The 19,224-nt window shown below is 37.3% G+C and overlaps 1 protein-coding gene across 3 annotated transcripts in view; it reads right to left on the bottom strand.

Annotated features, from left to right (window-relative positions):
• Positions 1-19,161, bottom strand: part of LOC109538771 (GTPase-activating Rap/Ran-GAP domain-like protein 3) — a 30,805-nt gene extending 11,644 nt beyond the window's left edge. Inside the window, exons 1-2 of one of the 3 annotated variants that reach the window (XM_019906150.2) lie at positions 18,202-19,161; positions 12,620-12,807 (exon numbers count right to left, since the gene is read on the bottom strand). In XM_019906150.2, coding sequence (XP_019761709.1) covers positions 12,620-12,768 — 149 coding nt within the window. In that variant the 5' untranslated portion in view covers positions 12,769-12,807; positions 18,202-19,161. Of the gene's footprint in view, positions 1-48; positions 3,073-12,619; positions 12,808-13,812; positions 14,117-18,201 lie in introns of those variants that run through there. The other 2 variants (XM_048670153.1, XM_019906149.2) reach the window with 2 other exon arrangements.
• Positions 19,162-19,224: the final 63 nt, after the last annotated feature.

The raw sequence follows: 19,224 nt of genomic DNA, 5'->3' as shown, positions 1-19,224 counted from the left end.
GATTAATCGGCAGCTTAAAGCGGCAGCTTCAGTTTCTCTGCTACTTACAAAGCTGAGCTAGCTCTCCTGTGGATCAGCTTCAGGGCGCTGACATCCCGAGGCGATTTATTCCTGAAATTCGAAACGCACACACTTTTCGATCTGTCCCGTGACGTGGATTCTTCGGTTTGTTTCTCTTTGCGAAACCGTTGCACTAAACGCATCTCGAAACAGAGCATGCCGGCTATCGAAGAGTTTTATGCATTTGAGTTGTTCTGTGAACACTGATTTTCCAATTTTTCTTGACTGAACTTCGCTTGAAGGATTTTTGAACTTGGGATTTGCCGCGTGAACCGGGGGCTAATGAAAATGATAATCTTAATTAGAATAGAATGGCAGTAAATTGGGTAATTTCGGTAAACTATCCGGTTAATAAACAGGCTTGTTATCAGCATTCAAATTCTCACAATCTCGTCGTTGCGTACACATGTTTATATGCGGGGTGTAAACAGTGTTGACGACACTTAATCAATTTATGTTTTCGATGAAGTCAACCATCAACTAGCAAAAAATGGCCACATTTAACGTGGTAAGATGGTAACTGGCACAAATTGGAAATTCATCCCCATTTGGATCATTTCTCCTGCGGTTTAGACGCCGTCAGACAAATCAATTCAAACCGACAAATGCGATTAGCTGACTAATAAAATTCATTGTCGAGTAGATTACTCCTATTAAGGACTAATCGGAATCGGGGGATGTTCCATTCAGATCGCAAATGCACGTGAAATTAACTTTCCAGCAGCTTCGGTTCGCAGATTCGAACTCCTCCGTATGGCTGTGGAATTCGATTTCCCAATCCCGAATCAAATTGTGCCAGTTCAGCATTTCCAGCAACAAACTTTCGGTAGCTTTACATAGAAAAATTTCCCATGCTGAGAGGTCAATGCAACAGGGAATGCCACATCATTTCTTCCATTAATTCTAAACTTGGTAGGTATTTCCACGAAAAGCCATAGGGGCTAATAAAGCTTTGGCCTTATTTACCAAGCGGGTTATTGAACCGCGTAATAAATAATGGAATTTCGTCAACAATGCGGGTAATTTATTGACAAAATGGCCAGCAATTGGGCCATAGTCCCTTGCCTAGCACCACCTTAACAATGAGTACATCGATATCTGCGTCATTCAAGTGTCTGATCATCAGCAAGAGCTTGTTTAGTATGATGCATGGATATTTCCATTGATTTATTTGAGTAAAACTTTAGGTCGTTGTGCAAAAGAACGTTTCGCAAGCACGAGTGGACCAAAAATTTGCTTATAAATTACATTTGAGTGAAATTTTGTCACGTTGGAATTTAGAGTCGCTTTTGTGCTGTCCAAATGTTTGTCCAAAAAGTTACTACTTGGTCCAGTTTCGCAGTTTCAATTCTTTTCGACAGCCTGCACCCTGAACTTTTGCTTTTTGCATTTGACTGAAAAGTTTGTTAATGTTGACCCGTGAGGCTCTTTTATATTGTAAAACAAAATCATCTTTTTTCGTCGGACTACACAACTGAAGAAGTTTGTTAGCACCGCCCTTTAGAACCTCAATTTAGAGCGCCACTGGGGGTTGGAACTTTACATGCAAACGGGCTGAAAAGTTTCAATAAAAAGTTAAAAAAATCACGCCAATTCTCTGTGCGAGAGCACAAAACCAACACTGCGAACAACAAGAGAAGAGACTTTGCTCTGTAAAATGGTAGAAGAACGAAGTCATTAGAAGCTTTATTTTGGGCGCCACCAGAGGTGAAAACTTGGCATGCAAATCGCGTGAAAAGTTGCTCCAAAGACTGACAAATCTCCAAAATTATCTGTTTAAGGACACAAAAACCATTCAACAGGCAGTTGGCTGAGAAATATAGCTTTTTAAACACAAGAGCGAAGTCCTTAGAGCCTCTTTTTTGAGCGCCAGTGGAACTTAAAACTTCGGTTCCCAAAGACGGGGAAAGTTGCACTAAAAACTTAAAAAAATTGCGAAAATTTCCTAATAGAGGGCACAGAAACCACGCAGCGGTTGATCAGAAGCAAGACTTTTCTCGTTAAAATGACACAAGGTGAACCCCTTAGAAACCCAATATCGGGCACCACTGGAGAAACTTTTCATGCAAAAAACGTGAAAATTTGCACCAAAAATTTTGAAAATCAAAATTTCTCTGATTAATCGCAGAAAAACGATTCTATGCACAATTAGAGAACACTTTTTCCTTTAAAATGGCACGCGAAAGAATGCTCTTGCAGTAATATTTTGCGCGTTACTCGATTTTAAAAATTCGCACAATTGAACAAAACACTTTGAAAAATCATTAAAATTTGATGTTTCAGAGCTCATAAACCACACAGTGGACGATATGAGAAGAACCTTTGCTCTTTAAATTTAAATTGGCACAAGAATGAACTCCCTAGAGACTCTATTTTGGACGGCATTGGAGGTTGGAACTTCGCATGGAAAAGAACTTTGCACCAAAGCTTTTGAAAAGTCTCAAAAATTATTTGATTACAAGCACAAAAACAACGCAATGGATCAGAGAAAATAATTTGTATTCTAAACGACAGCCTGTTAGTGAGTCTTTTTGAAAAAGGGCCCAAATTCACTAATAAATAGTGCCTCATGGAAAAAACTATTAATGATGCAACTTCAGTGAAACATTCACAAGTCCTGAATTGGCTCGAAAGTGGATCTGCCATTTGGGCCGAATTTCAACAACATACCGAGCTGTAAAGTTCCAAATTTTTGAGAAAATCTAGCAAGATAGCCAAAATCCGAAAAAAGTTTTCCTTCGCATTAACGCTGCAGGCAAAGTAAATCAGTCACAACTCGTGGCACGGCCTGAATCTGAATTTTCCGTTTAAGGAGACTTGACCCAAAAGACCAAGCTTCAAAAATCAAATTTTTCGGCAAAATCGAGCAACAGACTAATCAAAAAAATCAAACGTATTCCGTAGCTTGAGTGAAGCATTCATCAATTATGGTTCGGCTTAAATGTGAGTCTGCCATTTAGACAAAATAGCCCAACTCAATTGGCACAAAATTTCAGAAAATTCGAATAAAATATGTGCTTATATAATTCATATAAAATGTTAACAAATCTATAAAACCTCAGGTTTCAATTAAATTTTGTCAATATTTGCTCTAAAAGTGCTTTAATTTGGAAGCGCCCAAATGTAAGATTTGACGGCTAAAAGCTAAAACATCTCACTTGTTTCAAACAATTACCGCGAAAGCCCAACTTTTCAATTTAATATTTGCTTGTCTTCTACAAGCAGAAGATTTGTGAATGATTCTAAATATTTCCATACAATCATTATGTGCTTAATGAGGTGTTTACCTGCGAAATTCAATCGCTTTTTCTAGATGAAATTTCTTTTCATCATTATCAAATAACGAAAATACAAATACAGGAAAATCATTCAAACACTAAGAGAAGTTAGAGAAGTTTGGGAACCCAAATCCCAATAGCTTCGCCTTTTGTTTCTCAATGTTCTCCGTTTTCCTTGTCATCCTTGAACAACTTTTTCAAAGAAACTTGTACAATAAAACTGATTTTCGCCAACAATCAATCCGGGTGTTCCAAACTTTAATAAAATAACTGGAAGATCATACACAATTAAATTATGACAACAAAGAAATCCCTGTAGGAAGTGGGCAAAATTTAAAAAATTACCCAGCTCTGTCTTAAAGTCACGTTGTTGGCCTTTAAAATACACATTAAATCTCAAACAATAGCCAGCGTCGCGCTTGGAGAGAAGTTAGTTATTTAACGAGCTTTTGGGAAACATCTCATTAGCACTGGAAACTTCGAGACGGTTATTTCCATAATTCACTGTTCTATGCAGCTTTGAATGTAGAATCCCCAGAAAGCTTTGCTGATTTGGACAAATGTATTTTCTTAACCCATTGACCTAGTTGGGGCACATAAAAGTCAAAAAAATCCCCTGCTGTTTCCTCCATTAATCAAAGATTGGGCTGTAAAAACAGTGGTCGTAATGGGAACATTACCGAGGAAAATGACAAAGTGCCTGGGGCCTTTTACTAGCTTCCCAAGTAAAATAGAGAAAATTTGAATGAAAATGATAGTCAATTAGTTTGGAAGCGCATCGAAGACGATACACATTCAGCGATATGCAAGAAGGATCTTATATTTAATGATTTGCTTAAGTTTGTGTTGTCCCGCGGGAATTCGCACGGAATTCTATGAAATCGGGAAGATTGCCAAGTTGCGATTTCACTGGTTATAGGTCAGAAGGCCACTTACCCCTCAGCTGGGGCTGCGGTGTTTAATAATAACTAGAAAGCGTCAAAAGTCGGGAAAATATTGCGATTTATGCTTGCTTGTATAGCACACTTGAACTATATAGTTAAAAGAGTAAAAGTTTGAGATTTAATTTTTAAAATTTGAAAAGTTTTCTAATGTTGCAAGATATAATATTTTTATCTGCGTTTAACTAAAATTAATAGTGGTAAATTTCCTGCTACTCTTAAAGTGTGAGCCGCTTTTATGCTCCTGTTTAACGCTAAGTATGTTTATGAAGTTCTGAGGTGTTGGTGAGTTTTTACTAGTTTGATGATTTATGATAGTTTGATAATTGAATAGTTTCGTTTGGTTCAAGCTTGGTCCAGTCAAGAATCTTCTCAAGCTTTGGCCGAACTGTTGACTTACAAAATACCAGCACAATTTCTCAGCTACTTGCTATAGTTTGCGGAACCGTTGGCCTAACGACACCGAATTGAACGAGCTCAGGAAATGGTCGAAGCAAATTTTAAGCGCGACTCGCGAGCTGTCGGACGAACTAAAGTTTTCCGAGCTTTTGGCGCGTTTTCATACCGTATTCTGTGTTTCCACCGTCAAAAGATGGTTGCGCACGCGTAAGTATGCAGGAAATCCTCAATTCCTTAGTGAGACACATGTCCAAGAAGAATTTGGAATTATCAAATTAAAGTTTCACCGTTCGTATTTCGCAGGCGGACGTTTTTACATGTTTGCCTGCAAATCACTATTTCAGACTAGAGGTTTGTTTCAGTTTCAGATTAACTTAAATAAGCCAAATTAGGGAGTAAAATAAAATCTAGTCTTTCAAAACAAACAATTTTATCACGACTTCCAGTTTATGCTTTATTTTGCGTTGGGTTTGTTGGAATCATATGGGAGAATTGCATTTATTTACGGCTCTTGGTGCCAGATTGGCAACATTTCCATCAAACTCTAATTCATCGCCCTTTGCGCTTTCAAATTAATATTCGCACCAAATTATGAATGAAACTAAATGAATTAATTTGCAAAAAAGCCAATTTGACTGGAAAATCTGGAATTATTCCCCTAGTCCTTCACAGTTTACCTTCGCCAATCCAAAGTCTCCGTAGCATGAATCAGAACTAATTAAATTGTCTTGTTGTTTACGAATCAGGAAATTATTCTCACCAAACTCAATTAACTTGTTATTGGGACAAGGGCCGATTTATTCGGCATGTTTGAAATGGGAAATCCGTAGGAAAGTGAACGAAAACTGCCAAACAAGACGCTTTTCTTGAACTTGTTATATATTTTCCAAATCAAATGAATCCCAAACAGCTTCGGTTAGTCAAACAAATGGAAAATATGCATTGTATAAAATATTGTATCAACAATAAGCATTTCCACCAGCCATATATCCAGATTCAGTGCCCTTATGCAAATAATAACAGTTGGTTGATAGTTCGAGTATTTCTATTATTAAATTCGGGAATCGTGAGATTAGTTGATTACGATGGATTTTCCATGGCTGGTACAAAAGCGGGTAAATACAGTGGAAACGTTTATTGCATTTGATCAAGTCTGATGTGAAAATTGCCCCAAACACACGCTAATTATTCAGTTAATCGTTTAAACTTTTTCGCACGTAAGTTTAGAGGGGAAAAAATAACGGGTCACTAATTACCCGCAGAAATTAGCATAAAATCCATATTCAATGGCCTGGTTGACGCAGACAGAAATTGGCATAGATAAAGGTGGTATAATCAACAATACTAGGCAAAAATGTAGATATTAAGACAGTCTGACCTCGTTCAGTTTCAAGATTCCACTTATTTTATCCTTCAGCGGCTTTTCACAGAAAAAAAATATTGTCACACTCTGACACTTTGCGACCTAAACGGGAGAGTAATAGCTGACAATAATTGACTGACCCGAATTTGAATTTCCTATGTTAGCAATATTTCCCAAAAAAATAAAGTGCACTTTTGCCATAAATTGAAATAAAATTATTTTAACAAGCATGAGTAGTTAGGTGAATCGTGCCCTTATTTGGGCCTTTTAAAGGGAGTCTTACTCACAACCATATAAAAATCTAAAAATCCCGCTCCTTCCCCAAAGGAAAATCAATTGTCCCGCCTCTATTGATAATATTATAAACCGTTGGATCAAAGCGCAATTTTCCATGCGCGCTCTAGCAATCAATACTCTCATGGAACTTCCATGGAAGACCACAGAGGGCTGTACAAGCCAGTGTTTAAACTCGTGGGGATGTGGGTAACTAGTTCGTATGCGTTTCAGTGGATTTTTGCTTATTTGCACAAAATGCACAACAAATTTGCAGTTGAAAAGTGGGCAATTTGCGATAAATTAAGCTGACGTTTTGGCAACGTTTTGCCAAAGTCTTCAGACGCGGTTAAATCCCCTTAACCTGGGACTGGAAGTAATTAGCTTTTAAAACTACGAAACGAATCAATCTTAGTTTTTTGGAGCACTTGGCTTGTTTCAACTAAGGAGCGCATTTTATTAAAAACCTCTTCTCTGAGGAAAGCTGAAAGGAGTTCAGGTTAATTTAACTAAGCCGGAAGCTTTTGTTGGGAAAAGATCACAGAAATGATGAAACGAAGCCTTGGTGTATTCTGCAGGTTAATTTCAGCTAATTAATTGCATACATACTGTGAGAGCGAATGCACGTTGCATCGCCTCAAGGCATACATAAAGGAACATTAGAGATCAAGAACATGCAGCGAAACTCCCTTAGGGCGCCAGTGGAGGATGGACAATTAATTGTTCAACGTTTACAGTTGCTAATCGCAAATTTGGCAATTTATGGTCAGCTGAAGCTGATTTGAATGCTAATTTAATTAATTTGAACGAAAATAATTGCAAATATCTGTAGATTGGTTGAAGAGTAAACACTGATTCAACAGAAACAATAGCAACTTTTCTAAAAAGCCTCATGTTTAATAATCGAAATAGTAAACATATCGAATCCGGGCCGAATCATTTCATTTTGGCGTCACAAAAAACAACTAATTATAGTTCGGCCGGCTGTTTGTTCATTTTCAATTTACACAGCAATCATTTACGTTTTCCCCAAATATTCCAGTGAAACTGGGTTTGAAATTCTTGATCGATTTACTCGATAAATCATATTTATCGGAAAAAATCGTCGTTTTTTGGCACCGAAGCTTCAAGGAAATTTGAAAAATCATTAAAATTGTCTCTCTGTAAACTATTCATCTAGACCATCGCAAACGCAAAATAGAATGCATGCTTCCATCATCCAAATGCACCGTTTAACTTTTGTTTTGTCCCAGTTTTGAAGCTTTTCCTGCTGGATGAGATAATAATAAAGCGATCGCTTTTGTTCTGTATGTGGCACATTTTCGCTGCAAAAGTTCCGGGAAAAATGTGAACAGTCCGTTACAAAGTTCCAAGTCGTGTTCATGCTATTTGCCTCGAGACATCCATCCGGTTATTGTTTGTGCATGTTTTAAATGGCACTGGTGGAACGTAATTAAAGGGAAACGCCCTGGGAATCAACCGTCTACTCTCTATGTGATATTGTTAATAAAATAGTACAGAATTAGCCCTCAAGAACACATCTGTAGTCCCGTGCTATATTTTACCAGAAATTTATTCTGTCTCTTTTACAAACTCCTTTAGGAAACTAGCAGTTGAGGGTTGGCTGACTTGTGCTTTCGTGGCTGGAAAGCTTTTGTGAAGTCCCATTTTGCAAAATTTCCCAAATCAGGCGAAACCTACCGCCTGACTCAAACTTTGCGGTATTCTAGGGCTGGGTTTTGGCTACTCAAAGATGGCAAAAGTGTATCTTAATTCGTGCTAGTTTCGGTGTACGGTTTTTTTTAAATGCTTAAAAAAAAATACCTGAAAACGCGTTATTTGAGTTTTGTTTTGACAATTTTTCAATATCAAGCTAAACGTGATGAGAAGAAAAATTTGACGCAGATATCGCACGTAAATAAATCGCACTTAAATACATTGTGGAGAGAATTTGCCTCTATTTAGCGATGCTGCTAAGAACGCGCTTCCATCGCTGCTAGTTCCTCAGGAGAAATTTTTCTTTGGTGCTGTACAGATTTCTTTGAACCCGAAGCAGCATTAAAAAAATTGTCAAAATCCAGCGAAAATCTGCCACAGAAATCTAGTTCAGGGAATTGTAGAGGATAGCTTGCGCCATTTCACAGCGGTAAAAGCAGAGTTTTATTCGTCCCAATTAATTTTTTTAAGTGCTATAAAGCCTGCCTTAAAACATCTTTTATTAAATATATTTTTTATTTTATTGCAAACTTTTGTAAAATTACCTTCGATTTTCATAGGTCCAGCTCTGTAAGCTCGTGCTACGTTTCTCCAGAAATTTTACGGATGATCGATGTTTCTCAATCTCTAACGAACTCCTGCCTGTCTGAGCTCCTTTAACGCTCATTGTAAAGAACTTTTCACGGTTTCTTTTCATGCTGCTGGCAAATAATCAGTTTTTTCACACTAATCCACCGGCTTTTTTATTTTTCACGCGGCACTAAACAGTCAAGTATTGGAGGTTTCCCATTCGCTTGGCTGGTGAATATTGAAATTTCATTCCCGTACGGTTGCACCTAACAACAAGTTCAATTTTCAAAGCCTCCATTGTCCATGGAAAACCAAACATGTCGTTTCCATTACCAGTCAAATGCCGATCTATTCGTTGGAATATGTTTCGATAATGCTTCAATGTGGGAACAGAACAATTGATTTTTGGGCGCAATACACTTGGTTGGATTGTTTGGATCGGGGAAAATTGATGGCAGGATTAATGACGACGCAGCAGCATTTTTCGCCGCAAAACTTGCCCGAATTGATTACAAGTGCGAAGCGCCAAGTAATTAAGTTTTGAGTTGGAATTAAAATTGAATTCAGCGATAAGGCTTCCATCATTTAAAATGCCATTAAGGCGGAATATGCTTTCGCGAATAGCGGACTGATCAATGAATGCTGTGAGGATTATTGCGAAGTAAAATGAGCCCACTGATCCCAAGCAGATGTATTCAATTTTCTCGGATAGATTTTGCTATTTTACATTTTTCTAGGCTTGTTTTGAAACAGGGTTTCTTAACGAATTATCAACTCGGACCGGATAAACGGAATCTAAATACTCTGAAGAAATACTTTTTGAACTTTACAAGACACAAACTCTACAAGTGCAAAAATTAGAAAATTATTTTTAATTTTTCCCAAATTTTGACGATGTTCCGAAAAAATGAACGTAAAGCGAAAACCAAATACCTTGAAAAAAATCTGAAAATTCTCCGATGGGGCGATTGAAGCTCTACATTAAGATAAATTAGAAAACTGGTCGCAACTTTACCTAGTTCCGCCTCAAAAAAAAATTTATTAATTTAGGAACCTAAAGAGAAGATTTCTTCAAAAATTCGTAACGCTGAAACCAAACAGTTTGAAAAAAAAATATCCGAATCGGTTCAATAGAGCAATTTATATTCTACTTGTAGATAAATTAGAAAACTAATTTAAAATATTCCCGAATTTTTACGAATTTTCAATTTAAACTTCGACGTTCCAGATCGGTTTTCTTCAATACTTATTAACTCTGAGACCAAATCCTTTGAACTTTTCTATAGAGCGATAGAAACTCTCTAACACAACAAGCAGAAGACTAGGAAGGCTAGTTGCAATTATGCCCAGATTTTTACGAATTTTCCAAAGAACATGGGCGTTCAAGACAGCTTTTTTAAAAATGCATAACTCTGAAACCAAACAATCTCAAGAAAACCAATCTAAACTCAGGTTTCAGATTCTACTAGCGCAAAAATTAAGCCATCCATTTAATTGCCATTTTGCTCAATTTTTTTAAAATTTTCCATTAAACATCTACGCTCAAACCCTGTTTTCATGAAATATCCGTAAATTTTTAACCAAATACTCCTAAAAAACATTTGGGAACTTTATAGCAATTTTCCTCGAAAGTTCGCGAATTTTCTAATTAAACATCGACGGTCAAGACCTTCCACTTTTTTAAATTCGTAACGCTGAAACCAAATAATCTAAATAAAAACCAGCTGAACTCTTAAATACAGCGATTGCCGATGTACTTGCTGAGAAATTAGGAAACCACCTGCAATTTTGTCAGTATTTCTACTAATTTACAATTAAACATCGGCGCTTAAGACACATTTTTTTCAGACATTCGAAATTCCGAAACCAAACACTCGGAAGAAAACCATCTAAACTCATCGATTGAGCTATCGGTTTGTTTCAACAAAAAGTTCAATAATTAGTGGCCATTTTTCCCGAACTTTTACGAATTTTCTAATTAAACACTACTTTCAATAGACAGATCGAGACTTTTTTATGGAATATTTTGGAAATTAGTAAACTATTTGAACATCGAAGAGAAAAACATTTTTTTTGTAGACAGTTTTTTTTCAAGAATTCGTAACTCTGGGTTCAAACTATATGAAGGAAAATCTTTTCAACTCATCAATGTTGTTGTTTTCATCTCCTAATTTTGACGAATTTTCTAATTAAACTTCAAAAGTCTAAAATCCATAACTCTGAAGCCAAACACTCAAAACGAAAACACTATAAACTTTTTAATAGAGCGATTGATGCTCTGCTGATTGTGACTTTTCCCGAATTTTCCCAATTTTCAACTGAACATCGACACTTAAGCGCGTTTTTTTTTTATTTTTGAAAAAAAAAATCACAATTTATTAGGGTATGATTGCCATGTTTTTATTCAAAATTAAATTTATAAAAAAATTAATTATAGCGGGGTTTCCTAAAAGGCAAATGTATACAATTTTCTTAGTTGGATTTTACTAATTTACGGCACTTTTCTTGGGCTGTGGACGGTTAAGGATTAAAGCCAGTTTTCGATTACGTAATTTTTTTAAATTGGATTTTTTTCGGAATCCTCGTAAAGTTAAAACCGCGATTCCTAAAAGACAAATTAATTCACTTTTCTCGGTTTGATTTTACAATTTCACGTTCACTTTTATAGGCTTCGGTGAGAGTTAAGGATTAAACCCAGTTTTCGATGGGAATTTTTTTTTAATTAAATGATTTCATAATTAATTTAACATGTTTTTTCCAATGAATAACCGCCTTTCTTCGCCCATAAATTAAAATCGTATGTTTTCAGGCAATGAACAATGTGTTTAAGCACTATTCATAAAATCTTAGAGGCTTTAGTTTCTGCAAGTAAAAAATGAACCTTTTGTATTTTCTCTAATGCTTCCTGTTCTATAAAAGTTGATCAGGATGCCTGAACCCGATTCATGTAAATTTTTGCTCTCGCCAATCCTGGAGGAGATTAAACTCGTATTACCTGTTGAGTGCCAGCTCGCAAAGCAGCGAAGAGCCCGAATTTATCGAACGACCATTCCTATTTGCTATGAATTATTCAGAATAGGATCTAATCGTAGTTTAGCAGCGAAGCTTGGACAAAGTTGCAAATATTGGTCCCGATCCGGGCACGTTTAGCTGTTTGCAACTGATGAAGCCCACTAACAGTTTGAAAATATAATAATTGAATATTCGGCGGTTTATTTAGCAAGTTTGGCAGATTCTTTGAACCTTTGAAAATCTTCCAGCTCAATCGAGAGCGTTTGAGAGCATTGGCGTGCGTTCGCGTGTTCCAAATGCCGTGTCGGTGTCGCCGCCACTTGACTGTTTAGTCCTCTGGTCCAGTTAGCAAAACTATTGTAGTTTCCCGCAAATTGAAAACACAAATGCACAAAATTTTCACGTTATTCGAACGAGAATCGATGGAAAGGCCGTGAGTGAGAGCCGCATTGTCGAAGTGAACTGATCTAGATCAAACAGCGTCTTGTTGGGCTTGATTAAAAATGTTGCAATAGTGGCGCATGGAAGCTCAGCTTCATCAAAGCTTTTGCAGAATGTGTATCTGCATCGCTAAACACAAAAGCCGAAGAATAATTAACGTTCTAACCTGTTGGCGCTTGTTTTAAATTTAATGCGCAACTTTAAGACTTAAAGGGCGGATGTGGAAGCGATTTTCAAGAAATGTCAATTTCTTTTGATGGAATGGGGCTCTGATTATACTTTCCAACTTGGCCGTGCCGACAAAGTTTTCGCCCCGAATAATAGCCATAAAATCTGGACTTTTTTGCTGCTCCTAAACAAATCCGAATATTAAATAGGTTTGTTTGTTCAAGTGTCGATCCCATTTACTTATCGAAACAGGGTTACTTTGGAAGTTTTTAATTAATTTTGGGGCAATTTTGCAGTTACAATGATGCAAACACTGTACTTTCAGACCCCTACGCAGTTTTTTCTTCTTCTTCAACTTTTCGGATTTGCAGGTTTGGAAAATGACTATAAAAACTTACCCGGAAACACTATTGAGCAGTTCTGGCCAAGCCAAAGTGAGTAACGAGTCCCTAACGAACAGTTCCCAGGATGTGAGATGCGATTCGCTAAAAACTCGTTCTGATCGTTGTAGTTTAGGCCGAACCGGTTTGGGCTTGCTTTCCGACATTTTCCTCTGTCGCCTCGAATACTAGGACGAATCCATAATCTGCAAAAAATTCCAGCCAGGTGAAATAAAATGTGAAATTTCCAACAACAGCAATATTCGTTTGATAAATCAATAGTAAACAATTTAGAGGACGACATACCGACAAAAGGACAAGTTGCCCGACATTCCGAAGTTTTCTAATATCGGTTAATAAATCCTTCTTGTTGGCGTTGGTTCGCCTTTAATAATGGAAACACTGGCAAACAACATAGCATAATGTGAAAAATCCACTGTTTTATTAAACTGAACAGGAAAAGATAATTTCGCCATTATTTGGCTTTGGGCCGGATTCATTGATCTGGCTCAGATCGTCTCAGGGGATGTCGAGTCGATAAAAGTAAAAGAAGTTAAGCCTCCAGCATTTTTATGCGGCCATGCCGGTTACACCATAAACTAAACAGGGTCTAGAAGCGAATTAGGGCGATTTTATCGATGAAAATATCCTGTTGATTCTGGTTTAATCGTGGATGATTGGAACAGCGGCAATTTCCGGGATATGGCCTGGTTGCATAATTCAACTGGGTATGATTGTCGTTTCATTATAATCACGCCCGAAAGTTGCCTAGTTTGCGCCAATCCAAGAGGTTTCGTGCCTTTGGAGTGCATAAAAATGCTAATTAATGGAGATTGTGACCGCAGATAAATCTGGCAGATTTTCATAAGGTTCGGGTGATTCATTAGCTGACCTTAAAGGTTAGCAACAATCTAAGCCTCTGTTGATTGTAACCAGCCGGCCATTTCGCGTGTAATGTTAAGTACTTGACGCCGAAAAAATGCCTTTCGTGTCGCTTAGCAAGATTTTTCGATAAGAATTTTTCTGCAAATTAACATGTAATGTTGAGCATTTAAGGAAAGGAGCAGAGCGATTTTGAATATTTTTTTAAACACCCTTAAGCATCCATAGTCGAAATCTAACTGAAACACTGAGTGTGCAAATATTCAGTTGATACGACAGAAGTTTTGTTGCTTCAAATCGCATTATAGATTTTTTTTATTGAAACTTACCTGCAGTAAATGAAGCTCTTGGCAGACGAAGCTCTAATTCATATAGATTTTTCAAGTTGAAAGAACTTTTTGAAAAGTTACGTTTAATCTAATCATTTTTCTAGAAGATTCTTCTTGATACTACTTCTGCTAGAAGATTCTACTGGAAGCTCGATTTGAACTCGTACTGTTATCAATCAATTTTCCTTAGTTAGTAAGGCCCCAATTTTTCAGCACATTTTGATGGGTAGCTTGTAAAACCTCAAGCTGTCTTCCATTATAGTCCTGTTTGATAAATTAGGGAACTTTTTAGTGCAAAGTGACGCTTTTGAAGTGTTTAATCGAGTTGCGGACAATTATCGGCATTTATGGCGCAAAAACTCGTTAAGCTGAGAGCAGGACTTTGTCATAACTACTCCAGAAGTACTATTTCAACAAGAGCCATTTGAACGTTGCAAAATACGCTGAAAATAACGCAACTGAGAAAGCTTCTAAAAATGTTTAGGTAAAATTCCTGAAGAATTTTTACCAAAAACTATGGGAAAAAAGTCTTTATTTCCCAGATATAAAAACTTGAATGTCCAATTTTTTATTCTATTTCTTTAGAGGTTAAGATTTGCTTATAAAACCGTTTGATAATGAACAGTTTTAGCGACGATTTTTCAAGAAGAGCTCCGATCTTTCGAACTGAAGGTTTTCGTGGCTCTTTGGCTGTAGGTGCTTGGAGATTTTTGCTTTGAAAGAATTATTACTTAAGTGTTTGATTTTTTTCGATTTTTACCAGTCCTTAAAGGAACATTTAATTGAAATAATTAACACTCCTTCTACACACAATTGTTTTATCCATATTTTTCACTACTCATTTCATAAAGTGAAATGGATGAGAGCAGCAGATTTGTTACTTGAAACTGTGTAAGTATGAGCAATATAAGTCGTTCGGATCATCATCCCAGCGCTTTTTTAAGCAGAATTTTAGGCGGTTTCTTCACAACTTTACACTTCCTTTACTCGATTAAATAGCTGGCTAATCGTTTTTTCCGAACGAAAGCTCCTTGAAAAGCTTGAAGTGCTTATTCAGCTGAAAGGTAACGAAATGAAAACATCGTCATTTCGAATTCGGTTTTCGTGAGTTTATTTAATAATTCGTAAACATGTACTTTTAATGCAATTTGCGGCCTAAATACACAAAGCGACCCCACATGGAAATGCTTATTATTATGTGAAAGCCCCAGAATTTTGTAAGCGAACTGTTTATTCGGTCGAGTTTCCTTAATTTGCTGTTCGAATAAATTTACAGAAGTTTAGGCCGAGGCTTTAAAGCCTTATTATTTATTACAGAATAAAATGCTTGGACTACTTATAGACTTTCCGGCAATATCCGTTGTATCCGGATCGCATTTGAAGCCTGGTAGGCAAATGCATTTTTTAATGGAACTTTTGGGAATGAGTTGTCGTTTCGACTCAAACTGGCTAGAAAACTTGTGGATTTACGGACATCTCTTTGATCCGAGGCTGTATCTTGTAAAGTTGGGGCTAGCAAAGAAAAATTCTAAAAAAATCAGTTCACTCCTATTGAAAAATTCCTAACTCCGAGTCCAGCACAGGTGACAAGTTGAATTTTGCACACCCTATAGAAGACACTTCATTCTCTAAACCGTGGACATTTAATTAAAATGACAATTAATCCTGATTCTTATCCGCTCCATAGACGCAAGTCTAACAATGAAAGGTTAACTCAACTTTCCGTTCTATTTAAAAGTTTCTTACTTCAACGCCAGATAATGTGGCAAGTTGAAACTTGCACACTCTATAAAAGAGACTTGACGCTCTAAACCTTGAAAATTTTATTCGAATCATGCTAATACCTGAGGATTTTTTGCGCGCCTCAAGAACACAACTCTAGAAATGGACGGATAAACTCAACTACCCGCTTTATTTAAAAATTCGTAACTGCCGTTGTAGAGAAGGTGAAAGGTTGAATCTCGCACACCCTATAGAACGCTCCATATTTTTTAATCGGTGAAAATTTTATTTAAGTAGATCACTAAAACCTGATTTTTACCCATTCTTTAACCGCAGCTCTAAAAAGGGAAGGTTTAATTGAAATGTCCGCATTTATTTAAAAGTTCCTTTCACCGATTTTAGACGACATGACGTACCAAAACTTGTACACTCCATAAAAGAGACTTGACTCTCTAAACCATACAATTTTTATACGAATCATAATAAAATCGGATTTTTGCGCGCTCCATGAACCCAACTCTAGAAACGGACGGTTAAACTCAACTTCCCGCTATTATTTAAAAATTCGTAACCGCCGTGCCAGGGAAGGTGGAAGGTTGAATCTTGCACACCCTATATCAAACTCCTGATTTTTTAATCGGTGAAAATTTCATTTATATCACGCTAAAACGTGATTTTTACACACTCCTTAAACTCAGCTCTAAAAAGGGAAGGTTTAAGTGAACTGTCTGCTCTTATTGAAAAGTTCCTTACTTCGTCAGTTCTGTTTTGTTACTCAGTCGAAAAAGTCACTTCTGTTTTGTGTGGGATAGACAAAAAAGCCTGATTGATGTGCCTTTGTTTGCTACTGTCGAAGGTTGTGTGGATTTTGCGTTCACCAACTACCAGAAGCTCGGCCAAAACTATCAATTTAATATGAAGTTTCATAGTGTATATGATCAACGCATATTTGCAAATTATTTATGTGCGAATTTCGGGTCAACCCGCTATCGATTCGTCTTGACCTGATGATTGTTGGAGATTTTGATTGGGCAGAGGCGTATTTGAAATGATTCCAGTTTTATTCATTGCCCTGGCTTCTATTTAGGTGTAATGCAAAAAAATTATCGTCTTTCTGTATGGGCTTTTGCACCTTTGTTTATAAACTCTCGCAGGAATAAAAGCTGTGTATTTCGTAGGTCCCTGGACTGAGCGTTTGCCTTCCAAAATAAGCTCAACTTTGCAAAGTAAAAATTGTTAATGACCCTCTACCGGGCAGAATCAGTCAGAACAACTTCAAATGATAATTTACAGCAAAACATCTCCGCTCCAAAGTGTTATTTATTACGTTTTTATCCACACTTCAGTGAAGTCGTTTTTTTCTCATGCTGGGCATTTTCAGGAGCGACGCTCAAGAGTAGCACTGAATTATACATCGGAGCTTTCTGTTTGTCAATAAACCCGAGCAAAACATCACCTTGCGACGCCTTGAAATTTTAATTTTCTACGTTGTTTGCCGCTGGAAAACTCTTCTTAGCTTGTTCGCAGAAAAACAACTTAATGGAGACTAAGGCATTATGGTTACTAATACTCGAAACGACTAACAGGATTATTAGTGGGAACAAATCCACCCGACCTCAACTTGCAGCTTTTATTGCCGTATTTAATCTGCCGAGTTAAGAGGCACTGAAAAGGTTTTTATTTTCCATTCCAGCCAGGAATTGTTGTTTTTTGAACTGTGAACGCCTGAAACTGGGCAAATTGTTCGCGAATGTTACCTATAGTGGGCGCGAACACAACGAACCGAAGCATTTCTCACATTTTCCCAGTTTAAAGGTTGAAAAGTTCGTCAGAAATGTTTGCGGATGCTACAGATATTTTGTAGGAAAACATAGGCAAAATAATGACTATACAACTGAACGTATGATTATTCTTTGATGTTAGTAAACGTGTTGGCAAAGACAAACGAGCCGAACAGAACAAACAGCTCGAATACGCCCAATGAAATTTGGCTTGCAGGATTAAATTCTGATGGAGTTTAATGCTGATTTGAGTCAAGAGAATTTAGGCTCGATAATTCCCTCAACATCGGGTCTAAGTGTTGAACAAACAAATTTCCATTTCACGGCGCGAGTCGCTTTATTCATTCTATTCTATTCTATGTCCGCAGATAAGTTTTAAACGGCAAACAGAGGGACGCAAATGAAACTGAAAGCAGATTTTCCGGTAGCCTAAGTAAATATTGGTGAAGCAAAAGGCTCTCAAAGGAAATGATGCAAACACGGCATTTCTCTTTTTCTGCTCTCTGGTGCGGTGTTTTTCCATCTGCAAATTGGTTTTTGCAATTCAGCTGGATCGAAAGCAAATCAGTCTGATTGGAATTGGACACACTAAAGCCAAAACCCCTTTCTGGGCTTAGTCATGCTCTGACTGCTTCCAGTTTGGGGGTTTGGCATGCTCTTAGTGAAGCCTGAAATTTCAAAAAACTCAAGCCTAGGTAGAAAACTTTATGCCAAGTGTGAAAATGTGAACTTCTATTTCCAAAGGAAAATGTTTGAATGTTCAGATACTATACAAAACAAGGGGCAAAACTGGCGGGCCGAAGGCACTAATTTTATAACTAAGTCATGCTCTTAACTTTGGGCAAAAATTGCGTTTTCCGGCTTTTTTTAGGGAGTTTCTACTTACGTATTTCTTCTTCTGAATGACTTCTAATCCACTGAACTTCCGCGGAAAAACTTTGGGACAACTTCGATCCTGCGACGTCACTTGCGAACGTCGTAGATGCACTGAAATTTAGCAGTCGCGACGTCCGACAAACCTGTGGAATAAACGGGGCCGTCGCGACGCCCCAATGCGTTCTTCTGTTCCACGCTGATCTGCTCACATGCTTGATTGCGTTTATGGAACAAGAAACCATCGGAACTTATGGTGTTCTGGAATCGAGCAAGCACTTACTCAATGACCTCAGATTGGTTCAAAGTGTTTCGGTTTAATTTTCTTTTTTGTATTTCTTTATTATTGTTTGTTGTTCGCTGTTTTGAATTCCCGCGCTAATTCTTCTGCGGTTTCCATGTACAATTTGAGTGGGAAAAATGGTGCACAGTTGATTTGATTTTAATAGTTAAAATATGTGTGGGTTTTAAGCCAGCAGCAAATACGACGCATATTAAATTGCGGTGATCGTTTTTGGGAAATGATTACTCAACCGATTAAAATTGGGAAATAATAAATGCTTCCGTTCATCTCATCTATCAATCAACATGTGATTATTTGCAAATTTCCATAGGATTTTTTAAACTAATCCCCACTTTGGCGTGTATAGAAGGGCGCGGGTTATTCATCGTAAAGAGGCGAAGATGTTGTCCCGAGCAATATTCCAACGTGTGGAAGTTTGAATCCCTTATTTCCCTAGGGAATACGGCTTTTTATTAAAGAATAATTAGTGACGCTGTTAACATTTATGATGCGGCGGGTTTTACAGCCGACAGTTTCCGACCTGCCCCATTCTCGTCAACATTTCCCCTCTATTTTCGCGAAAAAGTTCCGGAGGTTTGTCTTGTACGGTGTTTTAGGAAGGCATTTATTGGTTAATGAACCAGATGATCAGATCAGCAGAAGTTTGACTACTTAGTCATGCTCTTAGTATGGCCAAGAGAAGGTTTTGAATGTTGGAAGCTTCTGGAAAATTTTAGCAAATAAAACCAGCTA

The sequence above is a fragment of the Dendroctonus ponderosae genome, unplaced genomic scaffold (genome assembly GCF_020466585.1).
Source record: "Dendroctonus ponderosae isolate FM_Combo_2020 unplaced genomic scaffold, Dpon_F_20191213v2 Dpon_F_20191213_1, whole genome shotgun sequence".
Taxonomy (NCBI): Eukaryota; Metazoa; Arthropoda; class Insecta; order Coleoptera; family Curculionidae; genus Dendroctonus; species Dendroctonus ponderosae.
Note: the sequence above shows the minus strand (reverse complement) of the source record. Positions and strands in the feature narration are given on the sequence as shown.